The 26403-nt window shown below is 42.5% G+C and overlaps 1 protein-coding gene across 16 annotated transcripts in view; it reads right to left on the bottom strand.

Moving 5' to 3' along the window:
- Nucleotides 1-26403, bottom strand: part of RBMS3 (RNA binding motif single stranded interacting protein 3) — a 921458-nt gene that overhangs the window by 352179 nt on the left and 542876 nt on the right. For all 16 annotated transcript variants that reach the window (XM_031686913.2, XM_072940905.1, XM_072940906.1 and 13 more), the window contains one exon: nucleotides 7942-8033. In XM_031686913.2, coding sequence (XP_031542773.2) covers nucleotides 7942-8033 — 92 coding nt within the window. The remainder of the gene's footprint in view (nucleotides 1-7941; nucleotides 8034-26403) is intronic.

Here is a 26403-nt window from a genome sequence, read left to right as displayed (position 1 = left end):
CTCTCACTGGAACCGTGTTTTATTCACCATCTGTTTTCCACATACTAGGCACTCTATGCAGATATATTGAGAGGGTCAATGCAGAAAGGAAGAAAGAAAGAAGGGAACTGGCTGGAGTGGCCAACATTGAGGGGAGGGACCCCTTCAGGCGCCCTAGGACACCAGCAGGTGCGAGCAGCGCCCTCCCTCCACCCCCGACATGATAACTGGACACAGCTTCAGACGTTGCCAAACGGTCCCAGTGCGGGGAAAACGATACCTCTGGTAGAGAATCAGGGCTCAGGATTGTACAGAGAAATGGTGAATATTTAGTAGAGTTGGTGGTTTTGATAGAAGAAGAAAGATACCCTTTGCCATGCTTTCCTCTTTCTACCCAAGTCAAAAACCCCCAGGATGGTAATGGTTTTGAAGTCAGACATCAGATGGCATCCAGGTCTGCCCTTGGTTAGGTTGAATTTTTAAGCTTTAATTTCTTCGCTTGGGAAACTGGGGCAAGAACAACTGACACACGGATTTCTTTCATCCAACAGATGTTTCCTACCACCTGCTACCTGCCGGACAGGGGCTGTGCTTGCTTCAGAAGGTACGCGTTGGCAGGAGGAATCGGTATGGTCTTTGCAACCATGGATTTTATACTCTGGAGTGGGAGAGGGACAGTATCCAGTTGTCTCCCTTATAAAATTTAAATTACAAATTCTAAACATTGAGTCTATGAAACTGAAGAAGGCTCTACAAGAACATATAAAAAGAGGGCAAGAACCTTAAGATCTCCCTAAGGGGCTGACCCTTGAACTTTGAAGGCGATAGGAAAACTATGGAACGGGAGTAGGAGGGGAAGGGTGTGGAGAGTAAATGAAACACTATGTACATGAAAATACACAGTGCAAAGCTGGCCTGATGCTCTACAGGAAATCAACAAAGGCAAACCATGGATCGTAACCAATCGGCCCCATCACTGACAAAATTAACAGACAGGAAGAGGACATTCAGCCAAGTGATGTCTGATTTTATCTCCCTCATACCTAAAAGACAGTAATGATTCCTTTTACAGAATTTTTAACTGATTAAGAGAACTGTGTTATAAGAAAACTACGATGATAAGAGTGTTAAAATAAAAAAGGCCTTTGGGGGCATATACCCAGAGGGAACCTTAATTCGAAAAGACGCCTGCACCCCAATGTTCACAGCAGCACTATTTACAACAGCCAAGACATGGAAACAACCTAAATGTCCATCGACAGTTGACCGGATAAAGAAGCTGTGGTATATTTACACAATGGACTACTACTCAGCCATAAAAATGATAAAATAATGCTATTTGCAGCAACATGGATGGTCCTGGAGAATGTCATTCTAAGTGAAATGTAAAGCCAGAAAGAGAAAGAAAAATACTGTATGATATCACTCATATGTGGAATTAAAAAAAAAAAGACAAATGAACTTATATGTAAGACAGAAACAGACTCGCAGACATAGAATACAGACTTGTGGTTGCCAGGAGGGAGGTGGGTGGGAAGGGATAAACTGGGAGTTTGAGATTTGCAGATACAAGCTGGTATATCTAAAATAGATAAACAAGTTTATACTGTACAGCAAAGGGAAATATATTCAATATCTTGTAGTGCCTCACGGTGAAAAAGAATATGGAAATGAATATATGTATATTCATGTATGACTGAAGCATTGTGTTGTGCACCAGAAATTGACACAACATTGTCAACTGACTATACCTCAATGAAGAAAAAAATTCCTTTTGGAGTAGAGACTGTTGGCGCCTTTAACAGCTTGACCGTCTGGGTGAACACGTTCCCATTGCGTTGTATGTTACGGTGAAATTCCTCAGTCAGGGAAAAACAAGGATTAACACACAGTCCGGTTAATAAAGCCCGACTATTCCACTGCACTAACAGGCCCTGTGAGAACTCCAGCCATCAGTTAAACAAATCATTTGGCTGGGAACAGAGCGCTTACCATATGCACGAGTTACTAATTTCCTGGACATTATCAGCCATTAGCTGGTTTCCTGCGTCCCAGCAAATGCTGAGGTGAGCCTTCATTGCCAAGACTGCACATTTCAGACATTAATCCATGGACCATTTCCCCATCTAAATATAATAACACTCTCTATCTGTAGTTTTTTTGGTCAGATCCATCTGAGAAAGAAGCAGAAGTTTCAAGCAAAGGGAAACGTGTTAAAAAAGGAAAGCTAACAGGGTATGAGTGTAATTCTGCTGGTGAAACCATTAAAATTTGGGAACCTCGGCTGGTTAGGGTGAGAGCAGTTTGGAGCAGAACGAATCAGCAGGAAGCTTCTACTTAGCATTTAGGGGTTTCCTAAGAACTCAGAATGTGTTTCTCCTAAGATTTAATGTGCTACAATAATACCACTTTAGTAGATGCATTTTCTAGATTTGCCATCTCCTGTCAAACTACTTTTCTACAAGGACTGTGTCTACCAGGATACTCTTGGCTATTTGATACCATTCAGATTTTTCACACTGAAAATTTATGCTACAGTAGGCTTTGTTCAGTATGTTGAAGTTTTCTTTTTAAAAGCCGGATTTCTAGGCAGAAATGAATAGGTAAACTTCAACAAAGTAATTTCTGGAAAAGTCAAACCCATTTGCATTTCAATAATCAGTAACTTTGCTCAAATCTTATACTTTTATTTGTTTTAATTGTTGCAAATTTAATAGTAAAAGAAGGGCATCTTGTTTACGGTTTACATTTCTCTTGTTAGTACTGATATTTATGATTATTTATAATGTCATTGGCCATGTGTCTTTCTTCATCGGTGACTTGCCTGCCCATGTCTTTTCTAGTTTATCAAATTTGAATTTAAGTATATTTACGAAGTGAGGTAATCACTAGGTATGTTGCATAATATACATTAATAACATGTATGGAGGTCAGCCTTTTGAACTTCAACTTCATAGTCTTTCTGTGGCTTCATTCAGAAGGCCGAGTATGTGATTTTAGGGTCTTACCTTCAACAACCAGTCTTCTTTACTCCCTTGCCTTCTGATTTTTAACCCTATAGTAAATACATAAAAAGAGCTAATTTTTGTTTCCTGTTTAATTAACTAAGTTTTTTCCCCCTTGCATGGATGTTTGTACTTTTTTTTATTTTAACTACTTGAATAATCCCCAAACATCTGTAGATATCATGTCTTTTCATTTTGCTTGGAATTTGGTCAGTTCCTTTAATCGCCCTGAAAGGACGGCGCATCAGCTCTGGAAGGATGACTTCCGTTTACATATCTGGTTATCGCTTTGGTCTCAGCCACCCTCGCTTCTTCTGGAAGGCATACCAGTCATTGTGCTGAGTCTCCACTCTGTGTCTCTGTGTCCATCATATCCTCGCTCATCATCTTTTTTATAATCTGGCAATTTTGTTCTTCCGCATCCTGGGAGAGCTTCTTTAATGAAATCAATGTAGACAATTTCTTCCCTCATTTCCTTTTATTAGTATTTTTTTAATTGACGTATAGTCAGTTACAATGTGTCAGTTTCTGGTGTCCAGCATCATGGTTCATTTCAGCCATCCATATACATACATATATTCCTTTTCATATTCTTTTCCATTCCAGGTTACTACAAAGTATTGAATATAGTTCCCAAGCGAAAATAAACAAATGGGACCCTTGTTTCTTTTTGATCTCTGTCCAAGTGTCACCTCATGGGAAAGACTTCCTCTGGCCCTTCTACCTGAAATACATCCTGGCCCCACCTTCAGTCACCATCCTCACCTCCTATTTATTTAGTATCCCTAACCGGTTTTAATTGTCTTTGAGCCACTTACTCCTGCCTGATATATCTCTTTGCTTACTTTCTGCCTTAAAACGGTGGAGTATGATCTTTATAAAACTTGGTGCGTTTGGTTCAATGCTATGTCTTCAGGCTGCAGAACAGCCTTGGCATGTGTTAAGTTCTCAACATAAATGTGACCTAGGAGAGTGAAGGAGACTCCCACCTAACTGCCAGGCGACAGCTCTTATTCTCCTCGGACCATTTTGTGATGTAGACAAAATGATGCTCTCACAGGCTCCTCTGATCCTTTAATCTTGTCGCAAAACAAAACAAGCAAAAAAAGCAAACCCCACGTGGACATTATTCTTGGGATAACAGAATCCCAAGAAAGCACTTGCCCTTGTAACATGCACTGACTGACTTATCCGCCCAGTCACAGGAAGCAACATCTTCCCATCACCTGCTGAAATTTCCCTTGAACAATGCCTTTCTCCTTCCTACACAATAGCCTTTGAGAATCGTCTTGTGGGGCTGGTTTACCAGCAGACGCCACCCCTGTAGTGACTCCTGGACACCAGACAGCCTGCTAGACATGGTGGAAGCAGAGCAGTGAAAATGATGTTAATAATAATTGGCCAGTGACTTTTTCTAAACACCCTGAAGTTGGCAAGAACAGCAGCCATCAATATTCCTAATCCAGAGCCATGACAGTCCTGGGGGATAAACTACATGCTAAAAATTCAGAATAAGAAAGAAGTTTTATTCAATTTCGATTCTCCAACACCTAGCACAGTTGCCTGGCCCTTAGGAAGCAATAAAAACATTTGTTGACTGAATCTCTTTATTGTGTTTCTCAAGAAACTGTTTTTTTTTTTAAATTAAGTAACACTTAAGGCATACACCAGGCTTTATAGAAAGTTTAGTAACAAATCTGAATTTAATTCATAGCAATCTTCATTGAGTAAGTAACATCTATTGAATTTACTATCACCTAAGCACTATGCTAAATTCTTTTTTTTTTTAGTTAATTATCACAGCAGTCCTATAATCTAAATATTATTATTGGAGAATTTCAGGGATATTTAAATAACCTAGCCAAGGTCACACAGCCCAGGTGGTATCACAGCCAGGATTCAAGGTCAAGTTTATCTACCTCCACACCAGTGCTCTTAACCGCTATGTACTAATAAAATATTTTAAATCTGCTCTCCTAAAAGAAAGATATCCTTTGATCCCTAAAAACCGTTTTTGGCAGAACAGCAAGTATACGGAAGATGTTAGTCTGTGTTAATGGTCATACATTATTAATCAATTACTTCTTACTGGATGACTTACTGTTTAATTCCTCTTAGATGACACAACAGTTGAATTTTTCATATGCACACATTGGAATACATTAGCTAAATAAAGCGATTCGCTCAGAGAGGTTCATATTGGCTCCAGGTGGCTAGTGGGAACATCGGTTATTTTATAGCATTTTTGCTTCAAAATCCTGGGGTCACTGAAATGTGGCATCGCAGCCCGCATAGTAGGATATTGATGAGAACAAGGATGCAGGCGGCCATTCAGGGGATGCGTAAATGGCAAAAAATACAGTGCAAGTTTCTCGCACCCTGCAGACTGCAGGTTTATATGGTAATAAATAATAGTTATCACCAGGACAAAGGCAAAAAAAAGGCCATGAAATCCAGTCGCTCAGTGAGAAATCTGCTAATACAGGTGGTCAGGCTTGTTCCGTTTCATTGTCAAAGGGGGGCTATTTATTTGCTTCCGGGTAGTTAGATTACAGAGTCATTTACTGCCGAAAGTCTTCCAAGTAGGCAGATGAGGAGCTGCAGCTCTGGGATTCAGGTTCAAAATCTGTGAGGGCACGGGGAACAAGAGTCCCCTTCACATACAGCATCACTGATAAGGTAGAGATCTTTAAGCAACTCCAGAAATAAAGTAAGCGCCCCCTTAATGTGTACCTCGGTCACGGACAAGGGTCAAAACGCGGACTATGATTCATCAGTTTTTAGAAGCTCTTTAAAATACTTTCCCTTTGATGGCTTCCTGTCTGGGTGAGATGACTGTGATTGGGGGTGTGTGTGTGTGTGTGTGTGAGTGTGTATGTGCATGTGTATGTGTGTGTGTAAGAGAGGGCGAGAGAGACGGAGACAAGCAGGGATTCCTTGAGAACCAGAATGCTCAGAAAACAAGGGAAAATATCCACAATGGCTGCTCCGTAGTTGTAACATCAATGACTACTTTCTTTCCCTGTTGTGCAAGATGGTTTTTATCCAACAAGTAACACTATATATATATACATATATATAATATGTGTGTATATACACACACACACACATACACACACACACACATATATATACTGGGAATATTTGAAAGAGTGGAGGTTATACAGACTGAAGTCATTATTCCTAAACTGCCACAATCTAGCCGTTTCCAAAATTTCATACTTTATCGGCAGAGCAGATCAAAGATATTCCAAGAACAAGGTTTTTCCTTAAGCCTTTTTATAATCACTTTCTTATCAATAGGTACTGCCTTCCAGTCGAAATTCAAGGCTTGTATTTTGCATCAACCCAATGGCTATATTTTACCATGCGTTTGCTGGGTATAAGACGCCTCTACTTCAGCTGCCAAGTGACTTGACTCTTTTTGACAAGCAACCTTTAACCCAAGGCATGTATGTGACTCTCTTATTAACCAGAAGTATTAACTTCATCAATCTTAGTTCATGGCCAAATTCAAAACTTCCAGGCACAATCATGATGAGAAATACATTACACAGCTGAGAGATTTCAAGTTCCAATTTCTCCCACCTTGAAAAAACAATGAATGGGTCATAAAGGGCCATGTCCACCAAAGTAATCTATAGGGGAAGTGACCCAGAACAGAAGGTGAACAGGGGTGGGTGCTATCAGCTTGCTGGACAACAAATGAAGATGAAGGAAGCCAAATACCCCACCTCTAGTCATCCAGTGTTGACACTGGAAAATGTCATCAGAGGATTTTAGCAATGATAATAAAATCCAAATGACCCCAACTTGACAGCTTAAGTCAGTATCACTCAGCCCCTGGTGGGAATAGCAAAGAGTAAGGCTATACATGAATATGGTCTAAATGCATTAAATCAGGATGCCCAGGTCTATTGGCTTTTCCATCTAGCTTTTGAGACTTCAGAGATCAACAAATTCACTAATAAAAGTCAAAAAATCTAAGCTGCATGTGAGTAATTCCATAATGACCATTGTTTTAAAAAAACAAACATGTACCAAGCACTCATAGGTTATAACTAATTTTTTAAAAACCTTTTTCTTTGGCAATAGTCATGGACTTACAGCAAGGTAGTATAGAGAGACCCCATGTAGCCTCCACTGGGTTTCCCCAAAGGTTGTATCTTTCCTACATCATTTTAGGATTGTAAGGAACATACACCAGGAAGTTGACATTATACTTATAATATGTTTCAGTTCCACCTAATTTTATCATATGTATAGATTCTTGTAATTATCACTGCAATCAGGATACAAAACTATTATGTCATTTTATTTACGTTCTTCAATATAAAAATGCATTATAATTTCAGGTAGGAAGTCCCAGTCTACTTGTCTCACAAAACAACAAAAGCATATTGAAAATTCGTAATATCTAGGAAATTGGCATCTACGAGAACTCTATTTGTAAAGGCCAAAATGAAATTCCAGCAATACAGACAACTTTGATTAAAGCCACTTCCCTGCACAGATCCGGCCGCCTCATCATTTAGTGACTGGCTCTCTCTAGCATGAGCATGAGCGATTTTTCAGCACACAGTTTATCAAGGACATCTTGCTGAGAACTGAACTACTTCTAAACTGGTTACTGGTGAAAGCTCCACACACACACACACACACACACACACACATACACACACCCCTCTTGTCAGGGTAACACACAGCTTCACAGATGCCCTTAAATCGCTAATGGGTTTACCATAATAAAAGAGCGTATTAATAGATATACGCAACAAATCAATGAAATAAACCAGCCAGATCCTTCCAGGCCAAGTCTATTATGGGGTTTCCTATTTTCCCTAACAAGTAAATATAATCCAAATTGTCGTAAATGCCATCCTAACTCAGCTCATAGCAACGGAAAAGATACATGATCGCAGAAGAAACAAAATCAGGATCTCAACACCACTCTTACCTTGGCCATCTGGGCCTGCACGCCATTGGCCTTGAGCGACGCTACCGCCTTCTGTGCCGCAGCCGGACTGTCAAAGTCTACAAAGCCATAGCCTGCGAAAAGACAAAACCGCGGTCAGTCCTGCACGTCCGTCACGCCAGGGGAACATGTGTTTGCAGCTGGACTTGCATTTATGACCCTGGTGGAACCGCAGACCTTGATCTATGGCCCTTAACATGTCGGGAGAGATACCACAACATCACTAAGCATAAAAATAATAAGTCGCTTATTTTCCAGATTTCGCTTTGGAGATTGGCATGCAGTCAGCAAGCTGATTTAGACTAATTTTGACGAATAAGGTCATACATGATTTAACCATGTTATTCTTTGGAGGAGCACAAAGTGCTGAAAAATAGAGAAAAGTTTATCTCTAATTTTCTAAACCTCAAAAAAAAAAAAAAAGGAAAAAACATTCTGTTGAGAAAAGCCAGGATGTAACGTGCATAAAGTGAATACCAGCAATCTCAACATTTGCTAATGCACCAAGGCAGCCAGGAAACACAGGTTGGCCAGATGACTGGATGGCGCTGGTGCCTGAGCCCAGGGAGGTTTGAATTGAATCTATTTCCAGTTGCTTCCCAAGCCCGTGCTAGTTCTTTATGGGCTCTCGTCTTGCTCAAAGGTAACATCTTAAATAAACTATTTTGGCTGTTAAGTCACCTGTGATAAAGAGTGATTCAACAGAGAAACATTCAAGCTTCTTTTAAAAATAAGAGAGACTCATGTCACATATTTGTTACTTAAGGACAATCCATAAAGGGCATAAGAGTTGCCTGGACTGTTCTCTGACTGTGTGCCTGTGTGTGTGTGTGTGTGTGGACAGAGTGGGGCCAAAGAAACAGCCAGTAAAATAGAACCAGTGAGGAGGAGATTCTGCACGCCCATAACAGAGCTGGTATTAGCCCCGGACTGAGCCTCACAGTGGTTTCAGCTGCCAAGGATATTTCAGAATTAAAATGCCCAAGGATGGGAGCGAGGGCAGCCCCCTCTGCATACCCTACCCCTCTCCCCAGTTCCCTGCCAGGGATTTGCTCTCTATTCTCAGATTTGTCTCATTTGGAAGTCGTGAGGTGATCTGCTAAGGGAAACCTACAGTTCCCCCAGCAAATGACCAAAGACTGAACGGGAATTCAGTGACCAAGTTATTTCCTTCAATTAACTTTAAAATTTTCTCCCCTCGAAACTCTTCTTCTTTGTCTCCATCCCAGCATGTTATCCTAACATGACCTTGTGACCCAGCAGTGTTCCAGAACACGCTCTTGAAAAGCTGGGCGAGGAAGCTGCGAAGCCTGCATTTCTAATCCAAGAGGAAGCTGCTTTGTAAGTACCGCTGATTCCTCTCTTCCCACGAAATTCAAACTAGGTGCGTAATATGAGTATTACCACCCACTAAGATGAGAAAGATGGGGAGATAAAGCAGGAAGAAAACGAGGAAAAAGAACAAAATAAGTCAAGAAGTAGGGTTACGGGGAACAGAAGATAAAACTACAATGTAAGATTTATCTCCTGTGTGTGGGTGACGTGTTGGCACCTGGTGAAATGGCGCTAACTTCACGTACTGTTGTCTTCACACCTGCCTGCGCATATACTTAAAGAAACAGGCTTCGGCCAGGTGACAGGACTGGTCCCCAAATCGCTAGCTGCTTAATCGGGAAAGCCAGGATTTGAAGCCAAGTCTGCAATGTACACTTTCTAAATATATCATACAATGAACGGCTTCATAACCTTTGTTTCACAAGCTGTTTCTACTATTGCTTCTGCCCTTGAAGCCCACTGGAGAGAGGACCCAATTCTTGAAAACTCCTTAGAACTTGAGGTTAGCATATGAAATAAAACAATCCCAGGAAAGCGTTCCACCCAGCTCGCTCTCTGTACTGTACTGACAATTACAGAGGGAGTGGCTAGGTTCTCAGCAGAACTGGCTGAGTGAGACTTGACAAGTCACCCTCTTCCATCTCACGCTTTGTTCCCTCTTCTTCATCCATTCACAGCCTCATTCTTTTATTCAGTAATGAAACTCTGTGCCAGGCGTTTTGCCAGGTACAGAGTCAGCAGTAGTGGGGGAAGAAAAACATAAAACAGCCCCAGTTCCCTCCCTTACGTACTTCATAGATGAGTTGGGAGATAGACGTGAAACAAACATACACATGAATCTACAATTGCAAATCGCTGTGCCTTCCTCGAGAGAAAACGAGAATGCATCATACAGAATCTGATGAGTGACTGATCATGGCTGAAAGTTTTAAGGAAGCAGTGGCATTAGATGACCTGCCTTCCTTCACATATTCCCCCGGCTGGCTTCTGCTGAAGATGGACATGGTGGTGCGGGAGGCAGGCAGCAAGGCTGAAATCAGGGAGACGCCCCGGGGGCCTTTACAGCATCAGGACAAATGGCAGCCGGCCAGGAAATGGACAAGACGAAATAGATGGTCTCAGTTATACTTTGGAGGCAGAATGAACGGGACCCAGTGATGGACTGACTGGGTTGGGAGTAGGGGAGATACAGAAAGTTTTCAGCAATAATGGGTGGGTGGAAGACGTGATTTGCTGAAATGGGGAGACTGGAGGAGGAACCAACAGGGTAGATGGAAAACGAAAGTATCCGTCTGAGACATGGTGAGCCAGAAATGCCTGTGAGACACCCTAACCCTAACCCTGCAATGTGCGTCTGTTAATCCCAAGCCCCTGTGCAGTTGGATGGATCAGGCTGAAGCTCAGAAAAGGGGGTACGACTGGACATACACACGAGGCGGCAAACGGCACAAGGATGTAATTCTCAGAGATGGAAATAGACAAAAGCACCTGGTGGAGGCAGAAGCCAAGAGCCCAAGTTTGGAGCTCGAACTTCACCATTTAGGTGTCAGGTAAGAAAATGAGATTGCAAAGGAGACGTAAGGAGAATCAGAGGGAAGGAAGGAAACAGAAGGGGAACAGATGTCTCCAAGCCCAGGTAAGGGCGTTCCAGGGAGGAGAGATGGACTGTGCGAAACGCCACTGAGCATGAAAGCAAGAGGACAGCTCGAGAGACCGAGTGTTTAAGAGCGTGAGCTTTTTAAAAAATTTAACTAGAGTTGATTTACAGGTGTTAGTTTCAGGTGTACAGCTTCAGATTCTTTTCCATGATAGGTTATTACAAGATATTGAAGACAGTCCCTGGTCTGTGCAGTAAATCCTGGTTGTTTATTTATTTTGTATGTAGTACTGCGGACTCCTCGTCAAGCCAGGCTACACGCCAGCGGTGGGAAGTGAGAGAAAGACAGGGAGGCACAGAGAGGGCGTTCACAGACCTCTGGACCATGATTTTGCTGGGAAGGAGAATTCAAAGCCGCTTTACCTCAAGGGGGATGTGAGGTCAAGGATGCTGTCTGTGTTTGTCTACTGTAAGATAAAACATGCTATGGTTTTCAACCTTCAAAAAAAGGAGCAAAAAAAAGCTAAGAGATGCCATGGTTTTCAATCTTAAAAAAGAGCTACAAAAAAAAAAAAAAAAACACCAATGGCCATTTCTCACCCCCGGGAAAACTAAATCCCTATCTTTGGGAATGTGACCAGCGTGGTCACACACACACCTACGTGCCTATTCCCCCACTGACCTCGTGTGAAGCCAGGGGATGGTACTGTTGAGAATTCATTCAAGATACTCAACAAAGATTTATTCTTTGCACCGTCTATGAGAAAGAGACTGTTCTTGGTGTTTTTGAATGTTGATCCGGAAGATGGAGCGGAAGTCAAGAGATTAGAGGGTAACGTTCCTGAGCAGGTAGACGGGGGAGAGAATCCACAACACGAATGAAGTTCTACCCTTTGCTAAAGAATGGCTCGGCCCTCGTGGCTCATGGTAACCGGAAGGAATTAAAAAAGAGCCTTCTGGGTTACCAGGTGTTATTTCTTTGCATAGCTTTCTTTCTGGGACCGGACCTGACATGCAGCCTGAGCTTAATAAATATTTGTCAAAAGTAATTGAAACCATGCTTAAAAGATGCTGAGTTCCTTCATGGGGGAGATTAACTAATAAAAATGTCTGCTAATAATACACACTGACTATGAAAAACAACATAAATGCCAAGCAGCCCCAGCTCTGGCACCATCATTCTGCCACCCAGCGAGGCCGCCCCGGATTTCAGGACTCCCAGCCTCTCTCACCCCCAGAGCACTTTCCTCTCCTTTCCCCACCTCACACATCACACAGGATATTACAAAATCACGCTGTTGTCCCCAGGGCCGAACTCCAATCCAAACAGAAGACATCTCTGCGAGGGCAGGAGACACCCTGAGCTTCTTCTGAATTGGGGAGATTACGGGTGACCTTTGAGAAGGGTGGATTTTAAAAGAATCGTCATGCCAGCAGGGAGGAAGCGGCCCCTTCCTGCCAAACGCCGCCTCCCGTGAAACAAAGTTGTAAATAAAGAATAAACGTTTCACCGAGTTTGCTGTTTTTCAGGCAAACTGACTTTGCTTAATTAAAATGAAATGCAAAATATCTCAAGCAAGCCTGAAAAACACGCCGATTCTGGAAACAGACATTGCATTCCTGAGCTTTAGGCGGCCGCACAGACTCCTCCACGATGGGAAGGAGACAAACTGCAAAGCACATCAGCGCCTAAAGAATGATGCCTTTCCTAAGGATTCAAGCGACTCCAGTATGGCTTCAATTTGCTTTCCTTAATGACAAATAATGAAGTCTGGGAACAGAAACCTCTTTATCCACATCTGGTGAGGAGCAGGCTGGGGAGATCACTTCTCTGATCACTGTGAAAATCCTGTGTGAAAAGCGGCGAGTGGTACCCACTGGAAACCCCAGCCCAAGTGGCTGGGAGGCCACGGGTCCCACTCCCTCAGTGACATCGGTGAGCGTGGCAGCGGGTTCAAGGGAATTAAACTGAAGGTCACTGTTGTCTCCAAACCCCCGTGTCCTGGTTTTCCTTTCCTTGTCAGAGGGATGCAGGGCAGCGAGGAAGACTCAACGCCGCACAAATTAGGTCACTCGTCACTCACTCACCCCATTGGCAGATCTAATCAATGCTTTCCTGAAATGCTTTAAATCTTGTGTGTTAATTTCAAAGTTTGCTGGGTTTTTTCCGAAGTTTTTTTTCCAACCTTTTTTTCGGTGGGGGAGAGACAATTAGGTTTATTCAAATGGAGGTACCGGGGATTGAACCCAGGATCTCGTGCATGCTAAGCTCGTGCTCTATCCCTGAGCTACACCACCTCCCCTCCAAAGGTTGGCTATTTTTATTGCATAAAAGCCTGGTGACTTTATAGAAAGGAGAAAACATATATGGATTTAGAACTTGTCACAGAGTTCTGCAAACAGTGGTCCTGCCCAGAGGGTTCTGGTTTTGTTTTCTTTAGCGCATCCATAGCAGCTTCTCGGTGACCTTTGACATTCCACTGGCCCTCTGTGTGATGACACGTCTGAGTGTTGTTAAAAGTCTCCGTGCCACCTTCAACAGCTCCTCTCATGCTTCTGTGTTGCTCCTGACTCCTGAAATTGTCTATGTAAACTGCTCACATATTTACCAACACTGGATGCCTCTTTCAGCGGAGGAAATGATCAACACTGGAACCCCTGCTTCAGATTTGTGGTGGCGTCCATCAGGCGGGGGAGCCCTGCTCTCAGAGGGGAACCAGACACCGCATTTCCCCGCATGGGCATTGCTCCTCTTCTCCAGCATGACCATCATAAAAGCCCACTTGAAACACAGATGGCAGGATGTGACACCCCACCTCTTTCAACGGCGAGCCAGCTGTGAGTCAAATGCGATTTTTCAACAGAAGAAGGGAACACTTTGGGCATGACGCCTTCCACGGAAGACTGAACAGTTGAAGATGCTTAAGAATTGCCCTTCTGTAAACCCCCCTCCTTCTAGTCTGTGGCTGTTGTCTGAGCCCAGAACGGGACAACTGGGGTGCAAGGAAAGGAGGTGGTATTCAGGCTTCCTTGAGGTCTCCTGGAGTCAAGGCTGCCTCCAAGGATCTGTATTTCTGCTTGATTTTTTTGTGCATCCCTGAAGCACTGAGTCACTGCTGAGTATCTTCTCTTATTATTGGATTTCCTGGTTTTCTGCCTTCTGTGATCAAAGCAGGTAGCTGAAGGAGAGCACTGATACATACTTTGCTACATTCATGCTTATAAAACCAAACTAACAAGCAAACCCAATCATTTCTGCAGTGTGTCCCCGTGCACTCACGTCCTGCGACTACTGATCATTGCCGTGAGGCCCAGGCACCAGAGACGCACCGGTTCAACAGCCGGGTGGCGGAACGTAGATGTGTGAAAGCAAAAGGCCAAAGACAAGCGTGCTCATTTTGAGGGAAAAGAATCCGAACCATTAAAATGTGAAATTACTTGCATGCTGAAACATCTTTGCAAAATAGGATGGAACGGTTTTATACAGAAAAGAGCAGCAGGTGACCTTCTTACACTAAGGGTGGCAGCCCTCAGACACTCAGCAAACGGAGGCTAGTAGGATGGATAACAAGGTCCACTGTATGGGAGACGGACTGCTTCACTCTCTTCCTCTGATTTCTGAGCTTAGTAACCTAAACGCTATGATATCCCAGGGCCAGAAACTCTAAAAGAAGACACCAATTTATGGAATAGACTTGACTTGTTACAAGGAGCACTTTTCAACAATGGTATGACTTTCCTATTTTAAAATTCTTATTATTACTATTATTATTTTAGAACTTAATTATTTATTTATTTTTTAAAATTGAAGTAGAGTTGCTTTACAATGTTGTGTTAGTTTCTGGTATATAACTGAATCACAGCAAAGTGATTTTTGCTGTGATTCAGTTATACATACATACATATGTATTCTTTTTCAGATTCTTTTCCATTATAGGTTATAACAAGATATTGAATACAGTTCCCTGTGCTGTACAGTAGGTCCTTGTTATTTATCTGCTTTATATATAGTAGCGTGTATCTGTTAATCCTAAATTCCTAATTTATTCCTTCCCCCCCATTTCTCCTTGGTAACCATAAGTTTGTTTTCTGTGAGTCTATTTCTGTTTTGTAAATACGTTTATTTGTATCATTTATTTTAGATTCCACACATAAGTGATATCATATGATATTTGTCTTTTTCTGTCTGACTTACCTCACTTAGTATGATCATCTCTAGGTCCATCATTCTTTTTCATGGCTGAGTAGTACTCCATTGTATAAAGAAGAGGAGGTATATATTATTATTATGTAGTTTACTAAACATCTACTGTGTACAAGAAGACTGTGTGCAGGGAGACCTAAGACACTCTGATATGGTCCTTCCTGTTAGGGAGTTTATGGTCTAGTAAGAGAGAAAAAGACATTTAAATGCAGGAGAGGGCCCCCTCAGAGGTGTTGTATCAATGAGCAGATGCAAAATGCCACATTTTCATTCAATGTAATGTGCATGGTTCTGTGTGCACAGTTCTGCTCATCAGAGCAGAATAGCTGAGTCAGGTCCCCTCTCAACGAGGAGCATGATAGGAAAATTACCCACATTCTAAACTGATGTATGCATGCATTAGTCTGTCTTTCTGTTTGTCTGTTTTGGTGCATAGTAGAAACACGTTAAGTTAAATACAAAGTATAGAGAGGAATGAGGACCACCTAAAAGGTGAAAAGAAAGTGCTAGTCTTTTAAAGTGGCAAATATTTCTTCCAGGTGGGGGCAAAATCAGTACATTCTGCAAGCAAATGACAAAAGGGAAGGCTAGGGAGAAAAAATTAAGTCCCACATGGTATTTCCCGGCAGACTAAAACAATCACAAAAACAGGCGAATTTAGGAAGCAACATAGTTAGTGGTCTGTCACTTGAAAATGGGACACTTCTCATCCCATTTATGCTGCACAAAATGTCTCGTTAAACCAAACACATATTCAGATCCCCAAACTCGCTTCCCTTCTCATCCTGTTCAACTGATTTTTTTTAATGTGAGAGAAAGAGACATGGATGGACCTAAAGATTATCATACTCAGTGGAGTAAGTCAGAGAAAGACAAATATCATATGATATCACTTATATGTGGAATCTAAAAAAAATGATACAAATGAGTTTATTTACAAAACAGAAACAGACTCACAGACATAGAAAACAAACTTACGGTTATCAAGGAGAAATGGAGGGGTGGGAATAAATTATGAAATCTCACCATGCTTTGCTGAGATTAAAGAAATCTCACTGATTTGCCAAGGTCTTCGACCAGACCAACCATTATTTTATAATAATATTGCAGAGATTACCAGAGCAGTCTGCTTGGCTGTAAAGGGGCAGATGAATGTCTGTGAATCATCTTGTGAAGGTTTCCTTTGCTAACAGGCAGTGCTCAAGGATGCAAATAAAATGTGTGCCTTGTGTGAACCGCTGGTCCTGTGTGTCTGCGGGAGGTGTACTGTGTAATGCGGGGTGGCCACAGGACCAAACCAGGGTGTCGACAAACAACTCGCACAGTAGGTAGACAAAACGAACTACGACTTCATTCTGGGGCCCCCGTCTTTCCCTCCCTCTCCTTGCTCTGGCCTCACAGAGGCATAGAACTAGACTATTCCCCATCAGAAGAGCAGAGATGCTGCCCTGTGTGTGAGGACCAGTGGAAGGAAAGCCCCCCAACCCCCAAAGGCTTTACTAGCCCACGTTCGCTCAGTGACTCCAGCCAATGCCCTGGAGAGCTTTCTGCAGTCTTACACATGCTCTTACAGCAGAGACATCCCCTGTCCCGCTGCCCATTCACCTTCAGCTTCATCTTTACCTTCATCTTTTTATCTTTACCTTCATCTTTAGAGGATGGAAGCTGTGGCGGCACTAGGTAAACACCCAGAAGGACACAGTAAGTAGCTCAGTGCCAAAAGGAAGAGAAAGTGAATCCTACCCAAAGGTCAACACTTTTAAGAAGCATGCACCTGGGAGCCTCTATTTTTGTTACACTCTCCAATCTACAGAGTCCCTCTGAAGACTTGTCCCTTCATCTATGGTTCTGAGCCAAGCCTTGCGTCCCTTTGAACACCATTATCTTCCTGCGAAAGGGCTTCATCCATCATTTCCTACTTCCAGACCTTTGACAAAACTCACATCGAAACCTTTGGGAAGCTTCTGTTTAGCAAAAGTCGTGCATTTGCTAATATACACCCCGTCTTCAGCCACGCGTTTATAAGCAGTATGCCAAATATTTTAAATTAATGTCCACAAGAACTGTCTCTACCCCTGTGAGAAGCGGTGGCTTTGACATCCTCTTGGAACCTAAATTACCCTCCATCCCAGCTGATATATCAAATACAATTCTAGTTTTATATTAGAATTTATATAATATAGAAAATAAAGAAATGTAAGTGTACAAATAGGCAATTGAGAATAATGCATGCATGTAGCAAAAAAATATATATATATAAACCATGCCACACAAAACATTCAGTGGAATGTAAGTCCCTTTCTCACTCACCTTAGTGTTTCGGTCCAGCGTCTCAAGAAACTGTCCTGTGATTCCTTCAGTGTTCTAACTTGAGAAGAAACAGCTAAAACCAATATTTGAGCTCTCACGTATTGTTGTATGTTTTAGAAGTTCTTATGGATTTATCCAGAAATAAAAATAATTTCTATCAAAAATCATGAAATGAAAAACATTTTAATATTCTGTAGATGGCACCACAATTGTCCATTTTCCACTAAAAATAGTCATGCTGTTTTCTTCTAATTTGAAAAGTTATACAATTTTTTGGAAGAAATTTCCACTGATATAGAAAGAAATTAGCCCTAATGCCACCTCTCAAAATAAATAAACTGTTCATTTAATTTTTCCTTTTTTTTTTAACCAAAATGGTGTCCATTTATATGAACAGTTTTATACTTTTTCCCTTAATAACACATCTGGCTACTTTTCCTGGTCAGTAAATGTGGATCTCTAAAGTATCATTAATCTCTTATTTTCAGCATCTCAATTGCTCAACCCTTTCTTAAGGCTCTTAGCGAGTGTTTCCTATCTTGCAAAACTGATTTTATTCCAATGCTTTGAGAGATTTTTTTAAATTAATCAAACAGCAATAGGAAATACTTCGAAAGCCTCCTAGACTTTAGAGAGTGATTCATCCTATGTTTGTTGTTTGTTTGATTGTTGTTTGTTTGATTTGTTTCAAAGATGTTTCTAAGGCATTGTAAACCAAAGCTATCAGAGGCCATGTAACTCAAATTCAAACAATACCCTCCTGACACGCAGGGACTGGAAGCCCATTTTCCTTCTCATTGCAATTAAATTGGAGCCACCTCAAAGGAATGTTGGAAATATATCGAGACCTTATGAGACAAAATGTCAGATCTGTGATTCAGAAAGGATTTCAAGAGTGTGAATAATCATGTCATTATAGTTATGATGGCACATTCATTTATAAGCTGAAAGTGAAATCTTTTCCCAACAATCAAAGACACGGTTTCCACAAGGACATTTTACTATAATCTGTAAACTTGAACTTGAACTACCAACTCTTCTGTGTCCCTCTCATAGCTGGTGATTCCTGACTCACCGCTGAGGTCTTCCCTCTCACAGGCAGACCCTGCTTGGAGAAACCCAGTTTTCCAGAGAGACTAGAACTTCACGATCCTGGGACATGCTGGTTGAGATGCAGTTTAGGGAACTGTGAGCAGGATGTACAATGGTCCTAACTCGGGTCAGGACCTGGATCACTCAGGAAATGGCCTTGCAAGCAGCAGCCAGAGGGGCCTCAAGTTAGAGTTTCTCACTTTGCTTTTCCACACGCGGTCTGTGGACCGGTGGCAAAGGCATCACTCAATGATCAGAATCTCAGTCCCACCCTGGATCTACTGAACCAGGCTTTACATTTTGACAAGATCCCCAGGTGCCCAAATGCACATGAACGGTGGAGACACCCTGGTCTGCCACCAGCCCCTCACCAAGCCAGGATGGCACACACTCTTCTCGTAAAGTGGCAGGGAAACGGGGTTCTTAAGCCTCATCTCATCCATCCTCTATCTGATCCTCAAATCTCCCTCCAGGCTCTCTGCCAGGCACTCCTATGGTCTCCACCTGGATGATGAGGATGTCAGGGAACACCGGACTCCCAGGGCACCCACACTAGAAAAGAATAGTAGTCAAAGGGCAAAGATCCTGGCACCACACTGTCTGGGCTCACATCCTAGCTCTGCCCCTCGGTAGCAGTGAGTCCCAAGGCACAGAACACTCAACCAAAATTAAGGTTCATAATAATATTACCGTAATTATATGTTAGCTATGAGCACTGAATGAATTTAAATGCCTTTAAAGCACCTGGCCTAGTGCCTAAGGCATCGTGTCTCTGCAACTTTCTCACCTGCTTAGTAGGTGCTGAAATCTGCCCCTAATTTAATCCACTCTCCTTCAGTACATTCTAAGACACAAGCCAGGCAAGCATGTTTCATTCTTTTTCCACATTAACGATTTTTTTATATTTTTAAAGACAGCCACCCCCCGCCCCTGCTTCTATTTGCAAAATGAATATTCAAAAATACAGGATTGGGTCTATTTTTACATAAGAAACAATCTTAGGGCAAGTCCAGGCCTTCCCTCTCTCCACCTTTTATATTTGTCCTCCGGAGATATACCTAATTCTGTTCAGTTACCAAGTTCAAACTGGCCTTACATTAATATATTCCCTTCAAAAAAAAAAAGTACTATTCATTTGAGAAAGCAGGTAACCCATGTGAAAAGTGATTATACAATAAATGCATTATGCAAATTCCAGTGAACATTTTATGCACACTGGATAAAGAATCAAATTAAAGTCTCATAACCCTTGGAAAATTAGAGTTAGCAAGCACAGAGGTTGATTCGTCCTTGAACACAAAAACGGCTAAGAGCAGGCATTCCCCCATCCTTTCCGCAAAACCGAACCATTTCTGAAGGTCTCAGATTTAAATAAGAAATCCTCTAGGAGTCGTGAAGATCAGCTATCTTTACAGGAATAATTTGGAGGTACAATGTTAAAGTGTCGTGAGTCGGAAGGAACTGGTGAACTCCCATGTCCTATTTTGAAAAGTTAATACTCCAGGTAATCGGCCAGTGGGTGTGGAACCCCCAAAAGTTGCACAGGGTGGGGAGAAGTGGGAAGGCGGGGGGAAGTTTCTCAAGAATATGCCCAGGAGGGCTGATATACAGAGCTTTCCCCGGAACAACCCGAAAGGGGTGGTTCTGCAGCGGTCCCCGTGCCCCTTCGATTTCCCTTCACTCGATGGAATACTAGGACCTAAGGGCCGCCTTCCGACTGCACCGTCACGTCCACTCCGGGCGGCTTGCCAGCCCTGATTCTGCCACCGGACTCTCCACGGGGAAATAATGGCCCATTAAGAGGATATGCAGACGGTCAGCACATCGCTTACCCTCCTGGAGAACAGAGAAGCCGTCGCGAGCCTCTCACTAAATCAATACGCAAGTACGGGTGTGGAGACGATGAATAGAAACCCCATTCTGCCCCCGGTTTCTCCACGCGGAGCCAGGACTTGCGCTCCAGGGCCGAGAACGGCCCGTCCATCAACCCCTGGAAGTCAGTTTCGCTTCCTGTCCGTCGTGTGAGGGAACCAGGCAGGATGTAAATACGAAAATCATGCTATTGACGGAACGCGGGCTGGGTGAGGTCCTCTGATGAGTTCCGAGGAAGGGGCTACGGGGAGGAAAGGACAGACAGACAGACGAGACCCGGGCCCTCCGCTGAGGGGACCGCACGCCCAGCGCGCGGCGCGGCGGAGGGAGCGGCGCTCGCGTCCGGCGAGGGGACCGAAAGCGGAGGGTGCATCCGAGCTTCTAAAGACACCCTTTTCTTATTTTACAACTTCTTCATCAACATTACTGGAGTGTAATTTGCATTTGATAAATGCCCACTTTCTGTGCACAGTTTGATGAGTTTGAACAAATATATTCACCTGTAAAACCACCATACCAATCAGAGATGGACACTTTTATCACCTCCCCCCATCCCACCCCCCAACACACACATAAAGCTCCTCGGACCGCGTTATAGTCACGCCCCCACCCCACCCCAGCCTTTTGTCCCCCCCCCAAACTTCCTGTCAATACAGCTGAGTGATGCTTGTCCCAGCATCTCATACAAACCGAACAAGCGTGTACTCTTTTCTTCTGTTTTTTGTTTTTCGCTCGGCAGGATGATAACATTTAGGAATGAGTAGGACAGAGAGTTCTAGTTTGGGCAAAGCTTTAGGGCCAGGTAGGGAAAGGGTGAATTCAAGGACCTAACAAGGACAGCTAATGAAGACCAAAGAGGAGGGTGCCACGTGAACGATCCATCTGACCTTGCACCATGTAGAACCTCTGAACGATTTTACACCAACCTTGCACCGCCGTCTTGCCTTCTCACTAGGCTATGGCCGCGCTGCCTCAGGACCATTGCACCTGCTGTTCCCTCTGCCTGGAATGCTCGTCTCCCAGCCTGCACAGACGCCGCAGTATCCATTCCTGGGAGCCTCGATCACCACACACTGTTAAAACCCATCATTGCTGTGGATGACGCTATTTGCGTATTTCACCCGAGACAGACTTCCAGGGACAAGATAATAGAAAACGGGATGGTTCTGTTCATCACTGGACAAATCTCCAAGAGTTGTGACACTTTCTGGCTCATCTTAGCCACTGGAAGAATGAGAGCGCCAGTGACTGAATGAATAGTAAATTTGTAACAAATTAAAAACGTCTGCTTTCAGTCAGTCACATATACAACCTCAGGCATTATAATTCACACGATACTCTGTGTTAATTCCTCGCCTCTCTTCTTCTAAAATACCATTTTATCATTATATGATTTAAGAGCAACAGAGTCTTATAAATTTGCAACATCAACTCCAAAGCTGCCGCATCCGCCTGATCTGTATTTATGCATTTTGGGGCGCAACAAGGCAAAATATTTAACTACTGGAATATTTAACTTCTAGAAGATGATGGATGTAAAAGTCACTGTGACTTAAAGGACGGTCATTCTTACCATAATAAGGCAGGGTCCGCTTTTCTAAATACATCCAAAGTGCCCTGAAAACAGGATTGAAGGGTTTTGGTGTTAATGCTTTGGCTGTATTTGAGCAATTGAAGTTCTGTGCTCCAGAGTTTCAAGGTGACATGAGCCCAAGGCTGCTTCCAGATCAATAAATGACTTTGTGTCCCAGGCCTGCTGGTTGCCTGCCTCGTTTATTGCGACTTAACAAAAGGGCCCAGGAACAATATTGCTCAGCAGAAGAATAAAAAGTGAGCCGATGGCTCATCTGAAGGGACAAAAAAAGCCAAGACCAGCGAGGTCCACAAAGGAGAGCAGTTGAGAGGATGCCGGGATTCCACAGCGACACAGGATAATTGCAAAGGTAGCGAAATCACCGTTTTCAAGTCCCGCTCTTTGAAACTTGACCTTGGAAATGTTTCCAAACACACAAAAATTCACAAACAGTGACACAAGCCAGAATTTTTTTTTCTATTCCTTTCTGACACAGTAATACCACAATAAGAACTCATTTTCTATAAGCTCCTGAAAGTGCTCCTTTCCCGGTACCCTAAGGTCCTTTAGTCATTTAACAAACACCACATATGAGGTAAATAAACATTTGAGGGCATCATTTAAAGTTCCTTCTCCAAACTGCTGGTGAGGGGAGAATAAATTCTCCTCTCCTTCATTTTGTAGCAATTTCTTCTGCAAGTGAGCAGGAAGCCTTCAAATCCTCTGGGCTTGAAATACACATGGTTTAAAAAAAAAAAAAGGAAAAAGAAAGACTGGCCTAAAAGAGCCTGCTTTCTGTCTGTATGAAGAAGGAAAAGATGGGCGGAAAAAAAGAAAAAGACTACAGGAAACTCCTGCAGCCCAAAGCACCCTCTTCTAGGGAGCAGAGAAGTAAGGGTTTTAGTAACATCAGATATTCTGAGATCGATGTTTGAAAGCTATTCTTTTCTTGGAAATGGCAGAGTTGACTTATATCTAGATCCAAACTGATAGCTTTGTCTTTCCTGAAGCTGATTCGCCCAGCTGACAGACACTACGGTAGGATAACTTCTATCCTAAGATATAAAGTGGGGCTGGGGAGCGTTTTCCAGATCTTTCCTCTGGCAAGTTCCGCAGGGTAGTTTAAACCTCCTGGTTTAGGTGGTTGAAATGCTCCCGTGTCCAAAATATACCTGCTGACATTTACATAATAATAAAAAGAACAATAAATGGTGTGCACTGTGTTAACTTTTTCTTTACAGTTTGCCTCACTGCAATCTCCCCAGATTCTGAGTTCGGTACTGCTGCTTCCATTTTGCACATGAACCTTGGTCTCGGGGAGCTGAAATGTTCTCATTTTCACATATAAATGAGTTGCCTAAGAATTCAGAAGTTGTGCAGTGGGGCTATCTTTGTTATAAATATATATATTTTTAATAAAACCCATAAAACCAAAAACATTTCCTAAGAAATGAGCTTCAATTACAACACATACATGATATATAAGGATTTTTAAAAAATTCATCGATTGGTCCCCAGTGTCCAGAAGAGTAACTGGCTACAGTGTAAGCCCTCAGTAAGTATTAATTGAATAAATGAATGAAAATGTGACATTAAAATATTCTTTTCTTATGTAATTACGCTAGAGGCATCTCCCTTAGTGACAAAGATGAAAGCTGTGAGAATTTCCTACTGATACATCCTGGCTGAGGGTTCAGGTAGCTGTGGGTTCACCCACATGTCATCATCCCTGCAGGAATGTCTCGGATGTGACAGACAGCTGAGGAACACTGAATAAATGAATCAGTGAATGGCCCTTGAGAGGGTAAAAGACGGACCCAGAGCGGTCACCAGTCATTTTGGGTCACTGGCATTAAGTGTAAAGCATGGAATCTCCGGGAGTTTGGGGAGTGTGTTCTATCAACTGCTACGTCTCTTTCCTCCTCTACATCTTTTGAAGGACTATGCATCGTCCTGGTGCAGATGTGGGAAATGACAGCATCTTTCCTGTAGACCTGGAGGTTCCCTTCCAGGAAAGCTCTCAGGAATGGGAAGGAGGAGAGATTATGAATGAGAAAAGGTGGTTCTCTGGGGAGAGTATAGCTCAGTGGTAGAGCGCGTGCTTAGCATGCACAAGGTCCTGGGTTCAATCCCCAGTACCTCCATCAAATGAATAAGTAAATAAATAAATAAACAAATACATAAATAAATTGAATTACCCCCCCCCACCAAAAACCTAGCAAAACAAAATTAAAAAATTAAAAAAAAAAAAGGCAGTCCCCCACCGTGTCCTGAATACCTGACCGTCACCTCACAGGCCAGGATCCCAGGGGACCTGGAGCTGCACTGTCTCAGATCAAACCATAAACTCAACAACCTTACAGACCCGTAGACCTTGTTTCTCTTTGTCCCTCCCTTCTAGGCTCTCCTTCCAGACCTATCTCCATCCTTCAGTCCTTTAAGTCACATCTTTAAGCCCAAATCACAGATGAAACAATCTTGGTAAGCTGCAGACACCTCAAGAGTGGCTTCCCGGAAAGGAACCATATTTGTAACGTGTGATGATTTTCCCTAGAAACTGATTTGGTGTTTTATTCCAAGGTGGCCTGTGCTCGTGATGGATGAGCCAACGGTTCATTGATTCATTGATTTCATTCATTCAATAAACGTCAAAGAGTTGCTAATACCACTGAGTGGACGGTTTATTCTTGAGATGAGTAATAGATGTTCTGCCCTGTTTTTTGACAAATAAGTTTGGAAAATACTGAAATAAGTTACAGTAAATAAGCATTTTAAAATTTACTAATTTATTGAGGGGGGAGGTAATTAGGTTTATTTATTTAGTTTTAGAGGAGGCACTGGGGATTGAACCCAGGACCTTGTGTATGCTAAGCACATGCTCTACCACTTGAACTATACCTTCCCTACTAAACAAGGTTTTTGGGTTCTTTTTTTTTATGTGAAGACTTTTCAGAGCCTTTAAAATGCTAATATGCGCAGTGAATTTCTAATGAGTGGTGTACAGGGTGATGAATGCGTCCAAGATGTGATGACAGGAGAATTCACCAATGGCATTAGGCTTAACGGCACGGGGGCTGGTAGGAGCTTTACCAAGAAGACAACATTCCAGCTAGGTCTTTGGGGGAAATTCTTTTCCTTTTTCTCAGTACAAAATTAATGCATGTTCATTTAGAAAATACTGAGAGCTATAAAAATGAAAACAAAAATTACCTACTAAGGACCAGGCCTAGAGAGAATCACTATTAGCTAGTTTTGAATGTCCTGACAATCTGTTTCTTTGACATTTCTCTCTCCCTTTCTTACCTGTATCTTTATATATAAAGAACGTGGTATATAAATTTTTTATGCTGACTTTGGGCAATATTGTAATGTTAGGATTTTTCTACAGCATTAAATAATCTTCAAAAGTATTTCACATCAACTATGTCATCATTCTGATGCCCTTGAACATTTTTTGCTATTTTTCTTCCCAAATTCCAAATTGATGTAAATCAGTGGTTCTCAATGCTGGACCAGCATCTGGTAGGGGATTCCTAGAAATGCACATTCTTGGGATTTACCCCAGACCTACTGAATCAGAAGCTCCAGGGGTAGAGCCCAGCATATAAATCCAGTTGAAGATCATCCCTTTATATAAGTCTTTGCACCAAATGTGGGAATCAATTCTTTTAATTTGATATGCTGATCATTTGGGTTGGAAACACACGGTTCTTTTTTTCAGGATGTAACACAATACTAGACACACAGTAGGACAATTCCATTTTCTAAATAAATTAAGGACAGCTTCCCTAAATTTGCTTCACTGTCCTTTGAAATTTTGTGATCCAAATAATTCTACGGGGCCAAATGAGTATCCATTCACTTAGAGGTAACCTGCATTTTTCTTCAGGATGCTTGTCAGTCTCTTTCCTTTATAACTCAAAACATATCATGTTATGTGTCTAACTGTCCTTTAGATTTTGCCTGGATCCTGGCAGCCTCCTGTCACCTGCATTTCTGGTCCCTACCCCGCTTCCTCCCCACCCCCTAGCCTTGGGCAGTGTTCCCTCACTTGGGACTTCTCCAAATAATCTAGCAACAAATAACCTTCCAGAACACCTACTATCCTGAGTTTTATGTTCTCATTTCTCCTGTGTAACTTTCATTTCTCTAGCATCACTCTTTTCTGTTACGGCAGTGTGTGTGTGTGTGTGTGTGTGTGTGTGTGTGTGTGTGTGTGTGTGTGCGCGCACGCACGCCAGCAAGATTTTAATGTCGAACTTGCTGTTCTGGCCTTGTCCAGCTCCTCCTCCCCCTCAGCGGGCTCCCACTCCAGCCCCGCTTGTCCTGTGTCCTCTTTTCATCTCACCCGGTCGTCCCTTCGTCTCGGCTTATTCAATTTTGTGGCTTTCTTTTCCTGTTTACTGAAGACAATGTCTTCTTAAATCAGATTAAGGATGACAAATAGTCTTCAGAATGTTT

The sequence above is a fragment of the Vicugna pacos genome, chromosome 17 (genome assembly GCF_048564905.1).
Source record: "Vicugna pacos chromosome 17, VicPac4, whole genome shotgun sequence".
In the NCBI taxonomy this organism is placed as follows: Eukaryota; Metazoa; Chordata; class Mammalia; order Artiodactyla; family Camelidae; genus Vicugna; species Vicugna pacos.
The sequence above is the reverse complement of the archived record's forward strand: the minus strand, read 5'-3'. Positions and strand labels throughout refer to the sequence as shown.